At 35.0% G+C, this 21,812-nt stretch overlaps 2 protein-coding genes across 3 annotated transcripts in view; one reads left to right on the top strand and one right to left on the bottom strand.

The window, feature by feature from the left end:
- The window catches only part of LOC132033595 (protein SABRE), a 33,328-nt gene extending 21,830 nt beyond the window's left edge, over positions 1–11,498 (bottom strand). Inside the window, exons 1-5 of one of the 2 annotated variants that reach the window (XM_059423606.1) lie at positions 11,202–11,498; positions 5,418–5,529; positions 4,402–4,662; positions 2,407–2,666; positions 835–1,039 (exon numbers count right to left, since the gene is read on the bottom strand). In XM_059423606.1, the coding sequence (XP_059279589.1) occupies positions 835–1,039; positions 2,407–2,666; positions 4,402–4,662; positions 5,418–5,529; positions 11,202–11,272 (909 nt within the window). In that variant the 5' untranslated portion in view covers positions 11,273–11,498. Of the gene's footprint in view, positions 1–834; positions 1,040–2,406; positions 2,667–4,401; positions 4,663–5,417; positions 5,530–11,201 lie in introns of those variants that run through there. The other variant, XM_059423607.1, reaches the window with a different exon arrangement.
- A 5,491-nt stretch (positions 11,499–16,989) lies between these two features.
- Positions 16,990–21,758, top strand: LOC132033594 (uncharacterized). The gene is made up of 8 exons (XM_059423604.1): positions 16,990–17,206; positions 17,306–17,393; positions 19,311–19,490; positions 19,596–19,769; positions 19,950–20,117; positions 20,201–20,355; positions 20,560–20,686; positions 21,170–21,758. Exons 1-8 carry the CDS (start codon positions 17,160–17,162, stop codon positions 21,179–21,181), a joined length of 951 nt encoding a protein of 316 aa, XP_059279587.1. The 5' UTR covers positions 16,990–17,159; the 3' UTR covers positions 21,182–21,758.
- The last annotated feature ends 54 nt before the right edge of the window (positions 21,759–21,812 follow it).

Raw genomic sequence — 21,812 nt, 5'->3', positions numbered from 1 at the left:
ATGCCAAGAACTGTGAAAGCGTTGATGGTCAGTTGAAAGAGTGGGAGGAGGAGGAGAAGACGAAGGGCTTGGGACGTGGTTCCGCTTGCACTGATGGAGTCTGAGTTTTTCTCAGTTGAGGATGAATCTCCGCTCCCTTATTTTCTTTTGGTGTAAAGAGAAAGTTCCTTGTTGTATAGAGGATAGGGTGGAGTTTGTAGAGAATCATATTTTGTAGGTTCTTTACCTTTTGGTATATCCCTTGTATATGGCTATTTTTTGGCCATGTTTATGTATGAAAATACTTTTACTTGATCAAAAAAAATCCTAGTTCCTCTGAAACAAGCAATAAGCTCAAAGAATTTAATAAAGAACAATCTATTACATAACTCAAAGACATGGAACCAATGTTGGTTTGGTAAACTTAAATTTATTAGAAGGAAAAACCATCTATGCATTATATAACAGAGCCAGCTACAATGGCTATTTCCTCTCTCCTTCATTATGCACTATTTCACTGCATTTCATTAATTATTCCCGAAAAAGGGAGACCATTTCTATAATCTTTTTTGTTTATTGTTAGACCCTTTATATAATCTAAGATCCTCCTTCCTTTCATATCCTTGTACTTCCAACTTCTTTCTCCTTGATCATTCTAGAGAAAAGCTTAAAATGCAATTATTATAAACCTATATCCTATAACAAATAAACATTTAATAATAGACAAGTCAACTGTGAATTTGACAAGCACAAAGCTATAGAGGACCAAAAAAAAAAAATTTGATAAGGTAGCAATAAACGACAAAATATATTGTCAAGCTTGTTGCAGAGGGTGGCGATAGAGAAATAACTAACCTTTTCAGGGAACATTGACGCATATTTCATAAGAGCCAAATTAGCTGGCTTTTCAGCAGTACCAGATTCATTGACTGACTTTACAGCTACATCTGTAGAAGAAGAGGCATCTTCACCTTTCCTTTTAAGTAACAGCTCCTCATTCAGATCAATGAAAACATCACCGGTGGCAATATCCACATTCCTAACAACCACTCCTGCTTCCCTAAATAAAAAGGAATACAACACAGCAGACTAGTAACAATGCACACAGCCAAGATCAGATAAAATATCAAAATCTGCTTTTTTCATGTGAATGTCACAATTGCAAAGAACTAGTTCTCTTTTCCATTATTGGGAGAACTAAGCAAGTGACAATTCTAGTTTACAACAAAAGATCTGCAACAGGCACATACTAACTGTACATAGCACAACAACAACAACAACAACAACAACAATATACCCAGTGTAATCCCACAAGTGGGGTCTGAGAAGGTACGATGTACGCAGCCTTACCCCTACCTTTGTCAGGTAGAGAGGTTGTTTGCGATAGTTTGTACAATGGAGGCTATATTTTCGATGGATTAAAGATTTTTGTCCTATAAAGCTTAAAAGGAAATAATATGGTTGTTATAATCATAACCTGCTCTCTTTGTCCAGCAAAGATAAACAAATGCCCATTCCATAACAACAACAACAACAACAACAACAACAACCTATAAAGCTTAAAAGGAAATAATATGGTTGTTATAATCATAACCTGCTCTTTGTCCAGCAAAGATAAACAAATGACAACAACAACAACAACAACAACAACAACAACAACAACATTGTTATATAATAATGCAAGCATTGTTATATAATAATGCAAGCATTGTTATAAGTTCATAACCACGCTATTAGTTGCAGCATATGGGATAGAGATGCAAGCATTGTTATAAGTTCATAACCACGCTATTAGTTGCAGCATATGGGATAGAGTGGTTGTTTAAGCATTCCTAAAGGCTGATATAGATTTGCGTTAAATAACTGCTGATGATTTGAGGACATATATTTATTAGCTCGTTACTGGTCTTTGCACATAAGCTTCTTCTTTCTTTTTGTACTATATTTACTTCAGAATCTTGATCAAGATAATGAAAACAAAATTCATACTACTTCCACTACAAAATCAGATACATGAGTAGGAACAAATTCTGTAATAGCGCATAACCAAACCTAGTGCTGAATGTTCAGATGTGCATATAATATTGTAGTCTTTAAAGGTAAGCTATGGTGAAAAAAACATGTAGATGCAGAGATGTTCCATCTGATCATTCCATAACGTAAAAGCGCTGATCTTTTAGAACATCAAAATGCTAATGAGATTCATGCTGTTAATGTTTGGACGTGGAATATGTACATGTATTTCAAAAGCTAGAATCAAGGGACATATTCGACCAGCAAATACATACCAACAGAAACACCGTATATAGACTAAGCAGAAGTCAAATTTAAAAAGCTAGAGAGCTCCCGTGAATTGTCAATTACCGAAGCAGTTGATCCAATTACATAAAAGCTGAAACAAAAATGAACAGTTGAAAGAGGGTATACCTATCATGGCCAAATTCACACATGAGCGAAAATTCTTCACAGCTGAAAGGAGCAGAGACCTTTTCTGTCATGGCTAGTAATCTATCGCTGGAGGGAAAAGATCCAGCATGCTTTGATGATTGATCAGAACTGACTCGTGATTCACCAAAGTGAACAAAAATAGGAGCAAGTAGCAACTTGACAAACAATTGTGGCTTGGATCCACCATCTTTAGATAAATCAAGCGTCAACTCTTTGACCTCAACAGTAGCTTTTGGTGTCTACATAGTTTATACATACAATCAGCATGTATGTGAAATCCATGAGAGATAACTAAACAAGTTAAACAAATGCACCAGAAAGCAATAGGACTGTAACATAATGTCCATTAAAGAACAACTTCATTCAGAGCCTGTTTGGCCTAGCGATTTTGAGGCGAAAAGCGCTTTTTTTTTTTTTTTTTTTTTTGGAGAAAACGCACTTTTTTGGGATATTTGAGGTGTTTGGCCAATTAGTAAAATTGTTTTTAAGTAGAAGCAGAAGCAGTTTTTCTGCGGTTGGGGAGAAGCAGAAGTAGAAAATTATTTTTTTCAAGACAAAAATATACCTACCATAAATAGATATTACCAAGTATATCCCTCATTAATCCATTAATTTTTAATTAATAATTCTTTTTAAAATTTTACGTAGTATAAAGTTAGATTTCACATTTGTAATAGACTTTTATAATTTGTGGAATGATTTTGAATTTTATTTTGGTTGTAGATTTTTTGTATATTTGAATCATCGTGTTGATATTATATCAATATTTAATTATTTTTTTTTAATTTATATATGAATTATATTAATTGAAAATTTTAATATGTACTTTAAAATTTTAATTAAATAAAAGTAAAAACTTAATTAAAATCTTTCATAATAGATATTTAAAATAATCTCTCTCTGTAAAATAATCTTGATAGTAAACGTTCATTGATAATTGTCCTTTTTCATAATTTGACACTCAAAAGCACTTTTTTAAGAAGATTAGCCAAACACAATCTGCTTATTAAAAGCAGTCAAAAGCACTTTTCAAATGAATTAGCCAAACACAAACTGCTTCTCACCAAAAGTATTTTTTTGAAAAGCACTTTAAAAAAAAGCACTTCTCAAAATAAGCAGTTTTTACCCGCTAGGCCAAACAGGCTCTTAGCCCATCACTACAGTGAGATGCTACACAAAGACAACAAGTAATTGCAGGACATTAATTCCTCCATCAAGTCCATGACACCTAACTTGATAAAGCATTCATCCAGTCAATGTCTAATACTATACATGCACCCAACACAATAAGCATTGATGACCATTTTTGCCAACACCGTCAGTCAGAAGTATCTCCCAAATATCCAGTTGTTGGTTCTTCCTAATATTCAATGCCCAAAAGTCAAAACACTATAAGGGAAGTGTAAAAGTGTCTCCTTGCATTTTTATCCATATGAAATTATTTAAGAGAAAGAGAGAAATAACAAACAAGAACACACTAATATCTGAGAATCTGAATCTTACAGCTATTTAGATCTTGTCTGTAAGTTGCAGATTACATTATTAGCATTAGTATAGAGTAGATCACTAGTTTGGCATATTTAGTCATTATCAGTTAACATGGATATGCATATTTTACCACAAGTCAATGCATACTTTGACGGATATCTTATAACATCAACCTCCACTGCAATCCTGACATGTATGAGTTAAAATAAACTTAGACCGCTGCCAACCACAAGCAAAAGCAATGCAATTCCATGATTCATCATATGAACTTGCATGCGAAAAAATATTATGTCCACGAATCAAAGATGATTTAAAGCTACACTAGTAAGCAAAATCTTCAGCATCCAAACAGTCAAAATGTAATAAAGTAAAGAGCTGAAACGATTGACAGAAGTGTTTCCGGGTACATGAGTAAAGTGGATGCGAGGAATTCAACCAATCATGAGCACTCCTAAGACTAAGTTTATTGATTAGAACAATGGTTACCTTGACAACCAACTCAGCCACTGAAACCGACAAAAATCTGGCCATATTAGCTACAACCATCCACTTTCCTCTACCTGACTTGCGAGATTTACGAGAACTCGCCTTTTTTGAGATTTTACTGGAAGCCCTCATTACAACTTCTAAATCACATATCAACACCTGTAGTTTTGGATCCCTGGATAAAAAACCAACCCCCAGCTTGACCAAGGATTGCCGAATACTGAGTCTAATTTCGCCAATGGACACAATTTCAACTGCACCCTGTAAATTATTTTTCATAGTGACATGAGAACAAAGATTAAAATAATTAATGAACCAGAACAAAGAGAAAATCTTGCATCTAAAATTGTCGCCTTAAAAGTCAGTAGTCAAAAGTTGAATCAAAGATAAACTGACAGCAACTAAGTCACTCCCTTCAGCAAATTCACTAAATGAGGGACCTCCCAAGTCACTGTGCACTCCTGTGCTTGATGTAATTACAGTGGCAGCTTTTCTTTTGAAAAGACGCAAAAGAAGAGAGGGAAAAAAATAGAATGATCCACATGCACAAAAACTTCTATGCTGGAGCCCGAAGACAAGATGCCAAAATGAATCTTTGAAATCTCAGACCACAAAAATTTTCTAAAAGAAAAAAGCTTGCTGCCATTATTTTGCAGAATCTCTCGTAACAGGGACTCCTTTTCAGGTCAGTTCACATTAAGGAAACCAGAAGAGATGATATCACTCGAAGAATGGCATTAAACTCTGAAATTGGCCACCCAGACAACACACCCAGTGAAATCCCACAAAGTGGGGTCTGGGGAGGGTAAAGAGTACGTAGACCTTACGCCTACCTTGGAAGGTAGAGAGGCTGTTTCCAGTAGGCCCTCGGCACAGTTGACCAGAAGATAATATACAATAAAAAGAAAAGAGAAAAGTAAATATGATGGACCATTGAACAAAACCCTCAAACCACACAGCATAAAACAGATAAACCCACATCTAAATTTAGCTCAAAGTGAATAAGAAAGAACGACCTTGTTGAACTTCACGCTCACATCTCTCATACATTTCCATCCTCCAACACGGAATGAAACAGATGCTCCCATGACTCGGCTTAGAATCCAAGCCAACATGCTGGAAGCAAACCTGAGACAGGAAAGCGGCAGACCGTGAAAGTTCAGTAAATTTGACAAGAAAAAAAAAAGTAAAGTAATCATTCAACATCATGAAGTTGAGATTATATGTAAATTCTCAACTTTAAGTGCCAACTCTGTTATATAGAACTAGACAATTTTTTTTTATCTTAGCAAGCTTAATAGAATTATAGAACTAGACTTCAAAAGATACAATATTATGCTGAAAAAACACCTTTGCAAAAATCTTATAGGTTCCATTATTTATTAGGTCCCTTTTTGTAAGTTTCACTTGTAAGTTTGAAGTCCTTGATATTTATTACTACCTTCGTTGTTAGTACAACAGGTATCAGTACAATAAAGATGCTTCTCTCCTCAATTATCCTGGTGGAGTGAAAAAAGCATATCACATACATTAGGTAAAAGTAAATAACTAAGTATATGTAGTTATACTTGGGCCCATTTGGTTTGCAGCATAAGATAGTATAATACAGTATAAACTATGTATTAGTTATACATTGTTTGGTCACTCTTTTTTGTTGTCCCCATAAACTTTGAATTAGTTATGCATTGTTTGGTTACTACTTTTATTGTCCTAAAAGACAATTTCCGCATAACTTATATAGGAATTTATGTATAACTTTATGCTAGAGAGAATGTGGAATAAGAATGCAGGAATTAGCAATACAAGAATTAAAGTTACTACATGACAAAAATAACCCTACATGCAGTAACCAATAATTTGTTTTAAAAAAAAAAAACATATTTTAAAATACACTATAGAATAATTCTAAACACAATCTATATATTGTATTACCTACATTACAATTCCTACACTATTAATCCCTACATTTCAATCTATGCACTATAATTCATGCATTATCCCTACATAACTTGATCATTTCATTTTTATTTTTATTTTTTTTGATAAGGTAAAAATATTTATTGACAATTAGGGGAACAACCCCGTACACAAGCCGTATACCAGAATAGAGAACCTACATCAAAATAAGACTCTCTAAAGAAGATGCCCGATCTTCTATACAAGTTGGGGTCTCATGGGAACGCCAAAAGGAAAATAGAAATAAAAGACTATTTTGCAACTTTACAACATCTTGTTCAACCCTTTCAAATGCTCTCCTATTCCTCTCTCTCCAAATAACCCACATAATTGCTAAAGGTGCAACATTCCATGCCCTAGGACTTCTATTCCCCCTCCTGACACCCTAGCTATGCAATGCCTCTTTCACTGTACTGGCATCACCCATCACCCCAAACCAATTAAGAATCATCCTCCACAACCAGTTAGCCACTTGACAATGTCGTAGGAGATGATCTACATCTTCAACCGAACTTTTTGCACATGAAACACCAACTAACATAAGTGATCTTCTTCTTTCTCAGATTTTCCACTGCCAATATCACCCCCCCTCGCAGCCAACCACACAAAGAAACATACTTTCCTCGCGGAGCCCAGGGTACCCAAATAGCACAATCAGGGAAAACACATACATCTCTGCTTAATAACTTCTCGTAAAAAGACTTTTTTTTTTTTTTTTGAAAGTGAACTTCTCGTAAAAAGACTTAACAGAGAATAATCCAATTCTACTCTCCCGCCATGTCCAAACATCTGATCTATCTATCAGTATATCCTGCCAATACAGTAACTCAACCAAATTATGAAATTTTTCCAACTCTCAATCCTGTAGATTCCTCCTGAACCTCAAATCCCAATGTACCACCCCTCATGAGACCTATAAAGATGCATTGGACTGTCATCTCCTTTTGGCAAGACACTATAAATGTTAGGAAAAACTTCCTTAGCTCATTCTCCCCACACCACTTATGCGTCAGAAACTCACCCTGCTACCATCCCCAACCCTGAAGGAAGTATGTCTACTAAAATCTTCCCCCTTGATACTGTTCCTCCATAATCCACAACCAAACAGTGTTGTGATGTTTTTAACCCTCCATCCACCTTCCGTTATGCCATACTTTTCCGCTACCACACCTCGCCAAGGCGCATTCACCTCCACCCGAGACCTCCATAACCACTTCCGTAACAAGGCTTTGTTGAAAAACCAAGATCTTTCACGTCAAGTCCTCCTCACTCCTTCTGAGATGTGAACTCTCCAATTCACTAAGTGAAACCTTTTAATTCCTTCCGTTGTATCCCATAGAAAATTTCGTTGAAGTCACTCCAATTTTTCTGTCCCCTTACCTGGAGCCTGCATAATCGACATGAAATATGACATTCTATAAATGTTAGGAAAAACTTCCCTCAGCTCATTCTACCCACACCACTTATGCGCCCAGAAACTCACCCTGCTACCATCCCCAACCCTGTAGGAAGTATGTCTACTAAAATCTTCCCACCCCTTCATAATGTTCCTCCATAACCCACAACCAAACGGTGTTGTGATGTTTTTATTCCTCCATCCACCTTCCGTAATGTCATACTTCCCGCTACCACACCTGTCCAAAGCGCATTCACCTCCACTCCAAACCTCCCTAACCACTTCCCTAACATCGCTTTGTTGAAAACCTAAACCAAATGACCCCTTAGTTTAAGTGCCCCATACTGAAAATGTACGGACATGCACTTTGTACAATGCGCCTATAAAATGAACCAAGTTTGTGGTGTTCTTGTGTTTCTTTTTCCTCACAAGATAACAGAGAATTGGTGAAAAAAATAATTGTTGTTCAGCCACTAATGAAGTCCAGAAGAAAAAAAAAATATTGTTGCTGCATTTCTTGGGCAATCAAGGGCTATTTTCTTTATACCATTTTTCCGAACAACAGTATTTTTCAGCCGTTTTCTAACGGCTTTCCTACAGTCTCTTGGGATAAAATGTATCTGATTAGTTTATCTCGTCTGTTTCTTAAGGATAATTCCAACTCGTATATTTATTGTTGAACTCCCTTTACTCCAACAAGGCAACAACGTCATTTGGATTTGATGATGTTGGTTCCATATTACAGCATTCGGTGCCCCCAGAATTTTGGTTCTTCAGTTGAGCTATTACGCGTAGGATGTAGACGTGTGTCACGAGTTTGAATTTTGTGTGAACCAAGTTTTGTACTTCAAGGGTGGAGGATTAGACCAACTATCCACCGAATTTCAGACCTTCAAACAACAAATTTCTTTGATTCATGATCACTTTGGAACTGTTGATTGAAGTTGCAAATCTTTTATCTTGTGCTTCTCCAATGAGGATTCAAACACTCGTATTTGTTGTTAGTTTTCTTCTATTAGAATTATGGTACAACCAGTAAGGTGTAGAAATTAAGACACACTATCAAACTCCCAGTCATTTATATTGCGTCTAAAAGTGAAGTTCCCGCTATTTGCATAATTTTTTTCTCTTCCTATTCTACTACTCTGGGTTTCCCTCTCAACTAAGCGCATGGAGTTGCTCTGGGCTTCTCTGTAGCTCTAAATTCAGCCCAATCGAGCCACTAACATTGCTCTAGACCCACTCATTAGCTTGTTGGGCCTACTTTGTCTCCCTCTTCTCAACGCCCAAAATTTCGTTGAGCATTCTATCGACTTCAGAAAAACAAAAAAAAAATCAAATCAACGTGTAAACCCTAGACCAAGGTCACATGTGCGGAGGGTGTCAGAGAATGCTACATTTCTCCCCCAACAATTGTATAGGATCTCCAAAGAAGTTCAAATTGTCCTAAGCTACTGCACCTATGGCCTTAAGGTTTTGCATTATGACGGTATCTAGATTGTCTTTTAAGCTGGTCAAACCATCTTTTAAGCTCTTTTTAGATTTTTGCAGTGTTTGGCAATTTTGAAAAGTGTTTAAATAAGTTACTACAAAGTGCTTAAAACAAGTCAAATCATAAGTTGGGCAACCCAACTCATGGTTTTTTGGCTTAAAAGTTATTTTGGGTTGACCAATAATTTTACCATTTTATCCTTTATAAGTTTTTCTAATTCTAATTCCAACAATACCCAAAAACAAAAGCTTAGCCTATTATTTTCATTTCTTATTTCTTGTAGGTCCTCAATTGATGCCTCCATTTTCGGCGTTTCTTCTCCATTGCTATCTTCCTTCCTTCTCTCCATTTCGGATGATCGGTACAGATCACTTGTTGCCTTCCTACAGCCCTCAAGGATTCAAGATTGTTAGCTACAGAATTTAATACTTTTATTTTTAACTTCAGTCCTCCTTTATTTATGTTCACAATAGTTTTCTTTTTATTTTTCTTTGTAATCTATCTTTTTATTTTTAGAGTCTCATCTTCGTTTATTAAATAAGCAACAAACCTGTTTGTCCCACGAAAAAACAAACACCAAATATTTTGAAAATTCAAACTAATATTTAGCACTAAATATAGTAACTAAAAAACAATTATCTAAACACAAATAATTTTTTCTACAATTTCTAGAAAATTCTCCAAAAACAACATATTCAATGTTAGCAGGTTTAAGGACATTTCAGTAATTTTATAGCACAATGTGTTTATAAGCACTTTTTTGCGAAACACATCACTGCTTCTTTTCACCTTCAGCACATTTATCCAAACACGTAACTGCTTGTTCAAAAAACCAGCTCCAACACTTAAAAGTGCTTTTAAATACTTGATGCTTAAAAGCTGTTTTTATTCAGCCAATCCAAACGTGCTCTAGATGCTCAAATTCGTTCACATAAATAACTTATCTAGTAATGATGCTTTAAAGGATTATTCAGACAACATAACACGGAATGCATCATGATTAAGATGCTGCAGTGCAGCAAGTGCACCTTGTCATCCTAGGCCTTAAACCTTAGTTTTGTGAGACCAATTCAGAAGACATTCGGTGGAGCTATCCCCAGCCGTGCTTATCCACTTATTGCTGAAGCTATGCAAAATTAAAGCTATACTTTTGCAGCATGGCACATAGCATATCAATAAGTTCCCTACAGAAGAAATCTTACCGGACAAATACAAAGAAAATAGAGTTAAGCTAGAGAAGCAAAGAGATAATTGTTCAACTACAATTATCATGCTTTCACATGATATATTCTTTGGTTTTCCTTATACAAAGAGTGACAGAGATGTTCTTCTACTTGGTTCAAATCCCACCCCCAAACCCCTCCTAACCAAAAAAGAAAAAAAAAAAAAAAAAAAGGAAATTGCTGATACTAATTTGTTACGACATCAACAACATACCCAGTGTAGTCCCATATGTGGGGTCTGGGAAGGGTAGATTGTACGCAGACCTTACCCCCACCTTGTGAGGTAGGTACTGATACTAATCTATTAAAACCACAAAACGCTACTCCCTCCGTCCCAAATTATGTTACACTTTTCAGTTTTCGAGTGTCAAATTGACTTAAAACTTTTGAAGCTAAATTGAATTAGATCAAGTCAATATTCTAAGATTAAAATTTATATATTTGAAAACTACATAGAAAAGTACTACAAGTTGCAACTTTTCTCATATCAATCTGGTCAAAAAAAATATATCTTAAAATGTTGGTCGAAGTACATGCCAGTTTAAATCTCGGGAAGCGGAAAATGTCACATAAATTAGGACAGATGCAGTAGTTCAATCGGGACATATTAAGACAAATTTCTATCATACAATTCAACAAACAACATACGAGCACACATATCAGATCAATCAATACATTATCACACAAGTCAATTGATAATGAGTAGTAGTAGTTTGACTTAAATTTGACTTACACGAAAATAGTCCATAGTATTATTGAAGCAAATAGGAATCCAAATAGAAACTTCGCTGGTGAAGCATCCATTGTGGACCGTCCGATGCTCTAATAAATATATCGCCTCTTAAACACTGTTAAATCATTGCCGTTGATTTCTTAAGAATCATAATTATAACTGAATTAAATTGAAGAGAAAATTAGGGAATTTGAGTTTTATACGTTGTTTATGGTGTGGAAACGAAGATCAAATGGTCAATTTTGGAAGAGAATACTTAGAAAAGGGGAAGTGGAAACGAAGTGATTAATAAAATAAGTTACTGGAGTATTATATATTTATAGAGAAAAAAAAAAAATATATATATATATATATATAAAGAGAGTTGGATCTAGGGAATAATAAGATATTTATGGTGTAACGATTTTAAAGAAGAAATTGGGGAGAAAGTGGTGTATCACTCATTGGGTGTTGTTTTACTACGAGAAATGGAGAAGACTATTTGAGTTGGAGAGGATCTGGTGCGGTTGGATGTACGGGGAACTATTCTGATTTTCTTTTTTACTTTTTTTTTATTTATTTAATTAATTGGTTTCTTTGATGGACGTGCCATGAAATGTCTCTGTTATAGAGTGTGGTAATTGACTAACCTGTCCCTTTTGGGATTTGAGCTCCTTAATTCAATAATTGACTAAACCTTAGGGGTTGTTTTTGGTTCAGATTAAGTTTTGTAGATTAGTAAAGTAATGCATGGTTGGAAAAAGAAAAAAAAAAGTTAGTAATGCATGGAATATACAACAACAATATACCAAGTACCCTATCAAAATGAGATAGAGAGATTGTTTTAGATATTAGGCTTTGGTTCAAGAAAAGACATTTCCAAAAAGGTTAGATACGAATTTACAGGAAGTATAGTGAGAGATTATTTCTTATTAAATATTAAATTTGTTGTATTGAAGAAATTAATTTTAAATATTATGAGGTTGAAAGAAATATAATATTAAAAAGAAATGTAAGTTGTGATTGTTTATATGTACTCTTTAATATAAGTGTTGATCATTGTAAAACAAAAGTATTTGGAAACATGCATGAGGGTGTTTTATCATTTATTTGTTTTAATGAGTGTATTGCTAATATTGGTATCATTTTATTTTATTTTTATCTCGTATAAAATAATATTTAATTTTCATACAACTTATTCATGTTTATTTTGCGAGGGAAAATCAAAACAGCACAATATTTAAAATTATGCTAAATTTTGTCGCCTCTTATTTTACATGCTCGAGCAGATGGATATATGATTGGCTACTAGCTTACACGCTCAGGGGAGAAAAAACACTGTTGCAAATACCTAAGCAACATTTGGAAAGACTTTGGCAATAGATCACCTGCATGTTTTGGTTTTTGACGTTACACCTCTTTTTGTAGCAGCAGTTATGGCGATAGACGCTCCGGGAGCTTCTTTTCTTTGACTTGTAAGAATTAGTAGTAGTGTAGCTAGTCCTGCTTCCAATACCCATTTTTGTAATAGAAACAACATCGATTCCCCCATCTCTCCCATAGTACATGCAGTCTTGAGCACTTACCCTTACCCTCCGTAGTTTCTTATATGAACAATTTGTAAATTCGATACCATGGTTTTTTCTTACAAGACAACCAAATAGGCCCTTGAGGGTCATTTAGTTTGTGGATTACAAATGTCAGTCTCATGATAAAATACGAAAAAAAATTATCCCATATTTAATTGAATTTGGAATAACCTATGGTATGGTGCTAATTTGAAGTCTCTGTGGTGCCTTTCAAACTAAACAATGGTTTGAGGAAGAACTACCAATTCCGTGTGGAAAAAGGTAATGGAAGCCAAGTTCTTTAACTACATTCATCATTTTATGGCTCGATGGAGTACTGGGCAGTCTCAAAACTGAAAAAAACTTTTTGCTCAATAAAAGAATATGTGGATAACAACATAAAAGGTGAAATATTAGTAAGGGTATGTGGATTTTTTGTATGACAACAAATCAAATTTGGCCCCTTATATCTAATACAACTTGAAATAACCTTACAACAATAAATCAAGATTAAAGAGGTCTACATTTATGGAATTTGGGACTAGAAAAAACTTCAAACTCAACCAGATGAGGACACTAAGAAGAGGATCAAAGAACTCAGTATCAAATTGGATAATAACAAGAGGGATGAGTCCATTTATATCCCTAACACTATTGGACAATTCACAGTTAGTTCCTCTTGAGACACTTTTAGATAAAGAAGGAGCACTAATAGTATCATCAACAACATTTGGCATAAAGATGTTCATTTAAGATATCTTTCCTCAATTGTAGGGCCACTGGAGATAAGCTCTCTACCGAAGAAAAAGTTTCCAGATTTGGAATTGAAGTTGATCCCATTTGTCACTGTTGTAATAATAGCAGTTTGACTCATGTCATTGAAGACACAAATCATTTATTCTGCCAGGGAGATCATGCTAAAAGGATTTGGATGTTTTTTGCAGGGCTTCTAGGAATAGATCACACTGCCAGGAACTTCAAGATAATGATGCTCAGTTGGTGGAACTACAAAGCTCAAAACAGCATTGCCATATTTATGACCAAAATACTTCCTCTTATCATAGTTTGGGAGATACGGAAGTCGAGATGTAGGAAGAAGTTTGGAAACTTGAGAATATTATTTTATAGAACCAAAACCAATATTTTTTCTATTCTTTTGCAGATTCTACAAAGCAAATTTGGAAGAGCTAATCTAGGAAAAGACTGGAGCTCAATTTGCAGAGCTTGTGAAGCAGTTGTTGAACGCATAACCTCAAGATTTGGCAAATGGATCGAACCAACTCCCAAAACAGTTAAGACTAACAGTGATGGAACTTGTCTTCTTGGTATATGTGGAGATGGAGAAATTATTAGAAATATTTAAGGAAGAGTTATTTTTGCCTACTATATACCCACAGGACCAGGAACAACCAACATGGCAAAAGTAGAATTAATGTTATTTGGCATTAAATGGTGTGCTGATAATGATCACACATTCTCTATTGGAGAAACTAACTCTTTTCTCATCACCAAATGTATAAGAAGATAATGGAAAGTTCTTTGGAGAATCCTTAACATCATAACTGAAATTCAAGAACTAGTTGAAGAGCATGAATTTGAAATAATACACTATTTTCAAGAGGACAATAAACATGCAGATAAGTTGGCAAGCTTGAGTCACGACTTTGATTCAATTCATGCCTTCAACTCTTTTGTTGGACTCCACAGTCAAGTAAATGGTCTTGTTAATATGGACAGTTGGAACATACCCTCGTTTAGGATCAAAAGGTCAAACCTTCACACATCATTTACAATTGTCCTTAGTTTTTGTTCATATATTTTTATTTTTGGTTAGGTTTAACTTAGTGGTTTCTTCTCAATGATCATGTACAAAATTTGGTATGTCAAACTCAGATTATAACTTTTTGCATATCAATGATCAATATAGACAAGTTTAACCAAGAAAAAAAAAATACATATATATCTTCTTATAGTGAAAACTAAATATAAAATCAATTTTCGCATTTATTTTTGTGACAGTTATATGTGCACGCTTATTTCAAATATTATATAGATTTCTTGTAATTTAATACTTTTATATTTCAACCACCAGAATTCTCATTGACAAAAAGTAAAATTATTAAAATGCTCATCTACGTTAAAAAAAAAAGACAGAGTATTGCGTAAGTGACAATTATTTTTTATTTGTAATGCCAAGACTTATAGAAAGAGACACAGTTGTTTTGGTCGTACTTCTTGGTAAGACCACGATTGAAACAACAAAATGCATCCTAAAGTGACCCTTAGTTCCGTTAGACACTTTGATGTGGGTCATTCCTATTCCATTGTGTGTTAATAACTTTGTAGCACTTGGACTTGGTTTATCAGTTTTATGAAAGGAAGGCAAAAACCAACACCAAAGCAATTTTTCATGAAAAGTCATGTGCGCCACCTCATTTCACATCCAACAAGTGTGCTAGGCCTCAAAAGCCCCAATTTTGAATGGTCAAAACTCCACGAATTTACAAATTAGTGAATTTACAATTAAAATGAGTTAGCGCGCAATTTAATTGAGTTGGCACAATTTAATTGAGTTTGCACAATTTAAATGAGTTGGCGCGATTTAATTGGCAGCTTAATCATAGGAGACTACTAGTGTTGGTTTTGCTCAGACGGTGCAAAAGTGTGATATTTCTAAGTGGAATAGGAATGGCCCAATGCACCGTGTCTAAATGGAACAAAGGCCACTTTAGAGCTACTTTTAGGCCAGATGTGGCTCCACCCTTCCATCGAGTGAAAAAGTGGACGATGGCCCACGTCGAGCCACAGCAGAGAGTGTGTCGATGGGTTTGGCCTTTTTATTTCTCTCTCGTTATTCAATAGGGAAAATTTCATAAATGACTAACTTTTAAGGGTTATTTTTGTTGCGTAGCTACATTTTACCTATTTATATCTCGTAGCAAACATATAGCTAAACTCAGTGCTTGTTTCTTATTGTATTCACTATGGTGCGTTGCGAGTAAAATTCAGTTGTATTTAAATTCGACTATATTTCGGTGTATTCAATTCGGCTGTATTCATTCGTAACTATTTTTACACTGCATTCAACTTATTAATTTAAAATTGGTTGTATTCAAACAACATAAATGCAAAAAAACACATGAATATTCAGTTGTATTCAAAATTCACTGTATACAAAAAAAATCTCGTTCGATATACAAGCGAAAAATACATAAAGAAACACTCTATTTTACACTAAAAAAAATAACGAATACACTTATATACACTAAGATCTGAGATACAACAAATAAAATACACTCAGATCTAAGAAAAATTCGGTCGATCGGCCATGAATTCCGGCCATAGAAGACGCCGGCGGTGGAGGAGAGTGTATTTATAAGTGTAATTCCGAGATACACTCTATATTTTGTGGACCAAAAAAGTTTGCCTTATCGGTTCGGATACGAGATACACTTAATTCGCTCAGATCTGAGATGCACTCTATTTTTGTGGTGATGTCTCGGTTCACCGAAGGGCAAATAGAACCGGTTCGCTGACAACATACTAGAAGCTCACCAACGGAAGATGCGCTTTCTTTGTGAAAAGAAGATAAGTCGATGGGGGAAATTCATAATGCTGAGAAGATAAGGCAAAGGAACATCACATGTTCTATTACTAATACACGGAATTCATGGAGGATGTGCCCATTGTTTTGTAGGTTCAAAGCCGCATCGTAGGAAAACGGGAGAGAGAGGCGAGAGGGGTGAGAGAAAATGGAGGAAAATGGGAGGAGATTGTGGGAGAATAGAGAGAAAATAGTTTTTAATATTAAATACAACATAATATTAGTGTACTAATTATCTTGTGTAATTGACATACATGATTTTGTTATGAGATGTAAATTAAAAAGTATAGCTATTAAATATAAATAAGCCTTAATGTTCTCTATACCATGTAGATTTTCTATTCAATATGTATTATGGTCAATTTTTCCTATTCGACTAAATTAGGATTGCGTTTGATAAGGCCCATTAAGGAGGAAGACCTCTATCTTTTTGAATTTTTATCATATCTTTCCGAATTTGGTGGGCACATGCTTTAATTAAGAATCGAGTGCTACACATTCCACAACATTTTTGTTTTTTTTGAGCAAGTGACAGAATTATTTTTTTTATCTCATAAACGTTTAAATTGTGTAGTAAATTTATTTATTTATCATTAAATTGTGCAAGCACTAAATAATAGGAGTACTAACAAAACCTAATAAAAAAAAAAAAACAATCCCTAACCCCAAACCCAATCGTTTTTTTTTTTGTCTTTTCTTGTGTTTTCTTGAAGCAAACCTTCGTTAAACCCTCAAAAGCAACCAACAACACTCAATACTCTTCACATAAGGCATTAAGAACCACTATTCATACAGTGAGATTGAAATATGGCAGAGCCTAATACATCATTAGCAACGAGTGAAAGAATAAGCAGGTAAATGCTCTTTTTTGGTATTTTTAGGGTTCTAATTATTATCATGGAGCACATAATGTTGATTTTTTTTTTTTTTTTGAAATGTGAATGAATATACAGGCAAGCTCCTCAGTTAGTTACTGTATTAAAGGAGATGAAACAAGGATTGGATACTGTTAGTTCAAAAATCCAAGCTTTAACTGCAAAGGTCTGCCTTTTTTTTTTTTTTTTTTTTGAATTGTTTATGGATATAGTTGATTAAATGTTGATAGTCGATAATTCAGCTATAAATAACAGTTTATAGAGTTCGCATGTTACCTTCTCAAAAAAAAAAAAATAACAGTTTATAGAGTTCGAAAAAAAAAATGTGAGGATTAAAGGTTGTGTTTTTGGATACAGTGAGTTTAAAAGTGCAAGCGTTAACTGCAAAGTTCAGTTTTTTTTTTGAAAAAAAGTCTATGATTGTTCATGGATATAGTTGATTAAATATTGATACTCGATAATTCAGCGGAAAATAACAATTTATAGAGTTAAAAAAGAAGAAGTAAGGATACAGGCTTGTTTTTGGGATGTGGTGAAACCATGTGAAATTAAAAAAAAAAAAAAAAAACTGTTGATTCTTTCCCATTAATTTAAGTGTCGGCTAACGGAGTTATCCAATACATGTGTTGGTGGGAGGTAGAAAATACCTAGCCGCTCATGCTTATTTTGTCCGATTGAATCTTCATAGTTGAAGGTCGAGATAGTGTTGCTCAACCAATTAATGTGGCTTGTGAGGTAACAACAATTATTAGGAAATAATCGAGTTAGGGCGGTAGCTATGAGTGCCAAAGACACTCTAGCGAGAGAAATGGAAGTGATTGGCACAGGAGGTGCTAGCAAGTTGGCCCGACACCATCATTAGCAAAAAAAAATTTAATCTATATGGGTTACCAAATAGTCATGTTTAATTAGTTATTGCCACTACGTTTGCATTTGTTTAGCAGATGGTAAGTTTTATTGATGAAACCAGCACTTAATTGGTTCTGTAAGATTACATCCAAAAAGGAAGAAACCAAAACGTAGCTCCCTTCTAATTGTGCAAAGAAACCAATAAAGTCTACCAAGGTTTCAACATCATTTACTAGCTCTAAATTACACCAAAAAATAATCTGTAGTAGACAATCAACTTTTATCTTAAAAATCCGTCGTCTTCAAAACACCTTCTTAGTATTATCTTCAAAATCAGCTGATACACTTACATTTGGGTTAGTGTTTATCTAGATTCTTCTTATTCTTGCTATAAAGACTTATATATCGTTAGGAAAAGTGTGAAATTTTAGAGAACTTCTTGTTAGTTTACCTTATTATTTGATTCAAATGTACTTCTAAATCATGGAATGGATGCAGAGGATTCATAGAGTCGACTATAACTAGTTTAGGATCAAGTCACAGTTGATTGATTGATCACTTTTTTTTTTTATTTTTTTTTTTTATGACAATTGATTGATCACTTTCTTCTATCAATATCTTTAACTTTTTGTCCAACTTATAAAAGAAAGAAGAGAAACCGTAACTTATGTTTCCTGGCTATAATCACCCCAGATCACCACTCCAATGCCACCGGCCCATCACCTCAATTTTTCTCTTTTTAAGAAATGTAGGAGGTTAAACTTTTACCTTATGTGCAATCAAACATTGAGAAACATTTAGTAAATGATTTCATTTGGTAATACATTTTCGAAACAATTGTCTTTTGGATGCCTGTTATCCAATCTTCTCCCGTTTAAGCAATTATATTTGAACTGTATTTGTTGGATCTTTTAACTATATGGGTTTGCCACATGATAGATGTTAGCACCACTAATACATGATCTTCCCAGCTAGTGTCCATGTTAGCTTTATGTTACTTTTTGTTGATGTCTAATCATCCCAAGCTGCCAGTATCAGTAAGTCCAAGTCTATGCTATATTGCAAACACACTCCTGTAACTAGGCCACAGATAATTGTGAATTGCTGGATCCATTTCAGTAGCTTGTGCCCTGGATTTATTACATGTTCTGTGTGTAGGAAAGAATAAAAATGGAACTACATCGACTTGATATGCCTGTTTCTTCTATCAAATCCCCATGTAATTTCTCTGCAGGTGAAAGCAGATCACTTTCCAACAGCAGATGGAATAAGTTACCTTGAAGCGAAGCATCTCCTACTTCTGAATTATTGCCAATCACTTGTCTATTATTTGCTCCGCAAGGCAAAAGGGCTCTCAGTTGAAGGGCATCCAGTTGTTCGGAGTCTGGTGGAGATAAGATTGTTTTTGGAGAAGGTATGTTGAAGCTCTTAGTGCACTTGGGTAATCCTGTCTCTCCAGCCCCTCTTGGGTACTTTTCTTCCCTTAGTTGCAGTGTCCTTACCATCATGCTCTGTGCAGATTCGTCCCATTGACAAGAAACTACAGTATCAAATTCAGAAGCTCACAAGAGATACTGGCACTGCTTCTGAGAACTCAGTTATAAGTGAGAAGAGAACAGATACTCAGAAGGAGGACCTATTGAAGTATCGTCCAAAACCTGATATGCTTGTTGGTAAAAGGCCCCCCGCAGAGGTGGGTGATTGGTACTTGACAATGAAAATGACCACTTTAGTTCCTTTCTCTTCCTGTTTAAAGAGTTGGCTCAATCTTTAGCAATTTAAAAAGTTGAAGTTATGATTTAACTCGCTCAATCTCCCATATGATTTCCTAAAGTAAAGAGATGGTTGAAAATGTTTTCGTCTTGAGCTACAGGATAATGTATATCGACCCCCCAAATTTGCACCTGCTATTATCGCCGAGGAAAAGATGTCGAAGCAGGAGAGAAATTCTTTGAGGAGGGAGAAAGAGAAAATGCGAAATGCTGAACAAAGCCCCTATATGAGAGATTTGTTGAATGATCTTGAAGGAAAACCCGAAGAGGTAATTCACTATCTGACTATTAATACTAACATATTTCAATGAGCCCTCCTGTATTTGACTATTGCTTACGGTGAAAAATACAGGTAAGAGAAGCTGTTGGAACTGAAAGTAGAGAACTCACAAGGTACATGGGTCAAATGGAAGAACGTGCACGAATAGAAGAGGATGAGTTTACTCGTGCCCCGCTTACAAAATTGGAGAAAAAGAAAATGAAACATCTGAAGAAGTCAAGAAATGGGTAAGTTCATTAGAAACTGTGAGGTCGGTCTTACTAATTTCTAAAAAGGCAACTTATGGTCAGTCTTTTGATCATTTCACATAGGAACTTAATTTATGAGTAATTTGGAAAGTACCGGCAGATTAGCTGGAGCTCTGATTTTTTATTTTTATTTTTATAAAATGGACTAACTGGATGCTAATCTCCTTTCTTTGACTGTTCTAGGTTGCTTGGGCTAACAGATAGTTTCTATGATGAGATAAAAAGTTTGCCTTTAGGCGAATCTGTTCCTGAACAATCAGCGAACTTTGAGAACGGCACCGCCGGAATCAAACAACAGAAGAAGCGTAAGGTAATTGCTTAGGGAGATCGCATGTATCTTCAGTTTGTTTTTCTTTCAAACTCTGATGTTCAGGTCTGCTTCAGAGAATTATATATGAACTCTTGCCTCTGCTATGATGTAGTAATTGCCCTAAACGTACATAACGCTTGTGCATTCCCGTGTAGTTGATGAGCAATCTAGTCTAGGGAATGCATGAAATGTTGATATTCTGGTATGGGCACTTATTATCTTGTTTGTTACTCAGCTCAATGATTTAATTGGAAGGAAATTGTTGGCTTGTGAGTTCTCTGGTTATTTTCAAGGCTTCACAACCTCTGCTTCTCCCGAGTATAGTGTGTATAATGAACAACACAATTTTAGTCGCAGTTAAAATGGAGCTTATTTGTAGTAGTGGTTCATATTTTGATCTATATCTTTTGTACATGGACATGCGTTTTATTTTGTGTGGGGAAACTTGCTGGAAATAACTTCTATTATATGTTTGTATTGCAGAGGAGGAATTGAATGACTGCTGGCGTGAGTACATTTTATCCATCAATATAGAGACTTCAAAGTAGGAATGGTTAGAGGTTCCATGGGCTCATGGAAGATGTACAACTTTGTCATGATGTTGAATTTTTGTGTCTTTTATCGCTCCAAAATCTTGGACCATATTTGTTTTTGTAGTCAGCAGTGATGATTGAAGCCGTGATGCATCATTTGAAAGTTTCTTGCTGCAAGGCTGAACTTGGTTCACAAGTATCTTATCTTTTGAAAAGTATGGGACAGTTGATTGGTGCAATGAAGCCTCTTATGGTTAGTTGTATAATGATCTTCACGAAATCAAAAGGAAATTGTACCTCTTTCTAAGCAATTCTCATCGGTAGGGGAACCAACTCTTTTTGGACGGTCTTAGCATATTATATTCAGGGTGCAAACCAATTTTGGGCTTCATTTGCGGTGTAAGCTGTTAATGATGCACATTTCATCCAAGTGAAAAACTAAGTTTATTGATAGAGGTCATGTCATGAATTTCTTTCTTTTACACACAAAATGAGATTTAACTCCATTACAATGAGATTCAAGACCTAAGTTCTGTGCATTGTCAAGGTCTGAACCCTTATCTTCCTGCGATTATTTTCAGAAGTAATTTGGA

This window comes from Lycium ferocissimum, chromosome 10 (assembly GCF_029784015.1).
Source record: "Lycium ferocissimum isolate CSIRO_LF1 chromosome 10, AGI_CSIRO_Lferr_CH_V1, whole genome shotgun sequence".
NCBI classification, from domain to species: Eukaryota; Viridiplantae; Streptophyta; class Magnoliopsida; order Solanales; family Solanaceae; genus Lycium; species Lycium ferocissimum.
The sequence above is the reverse complement of the archived record's forward strand: the minus strand, read 5'-3'. Positions and strand labels throughout refer to the sequence as shown.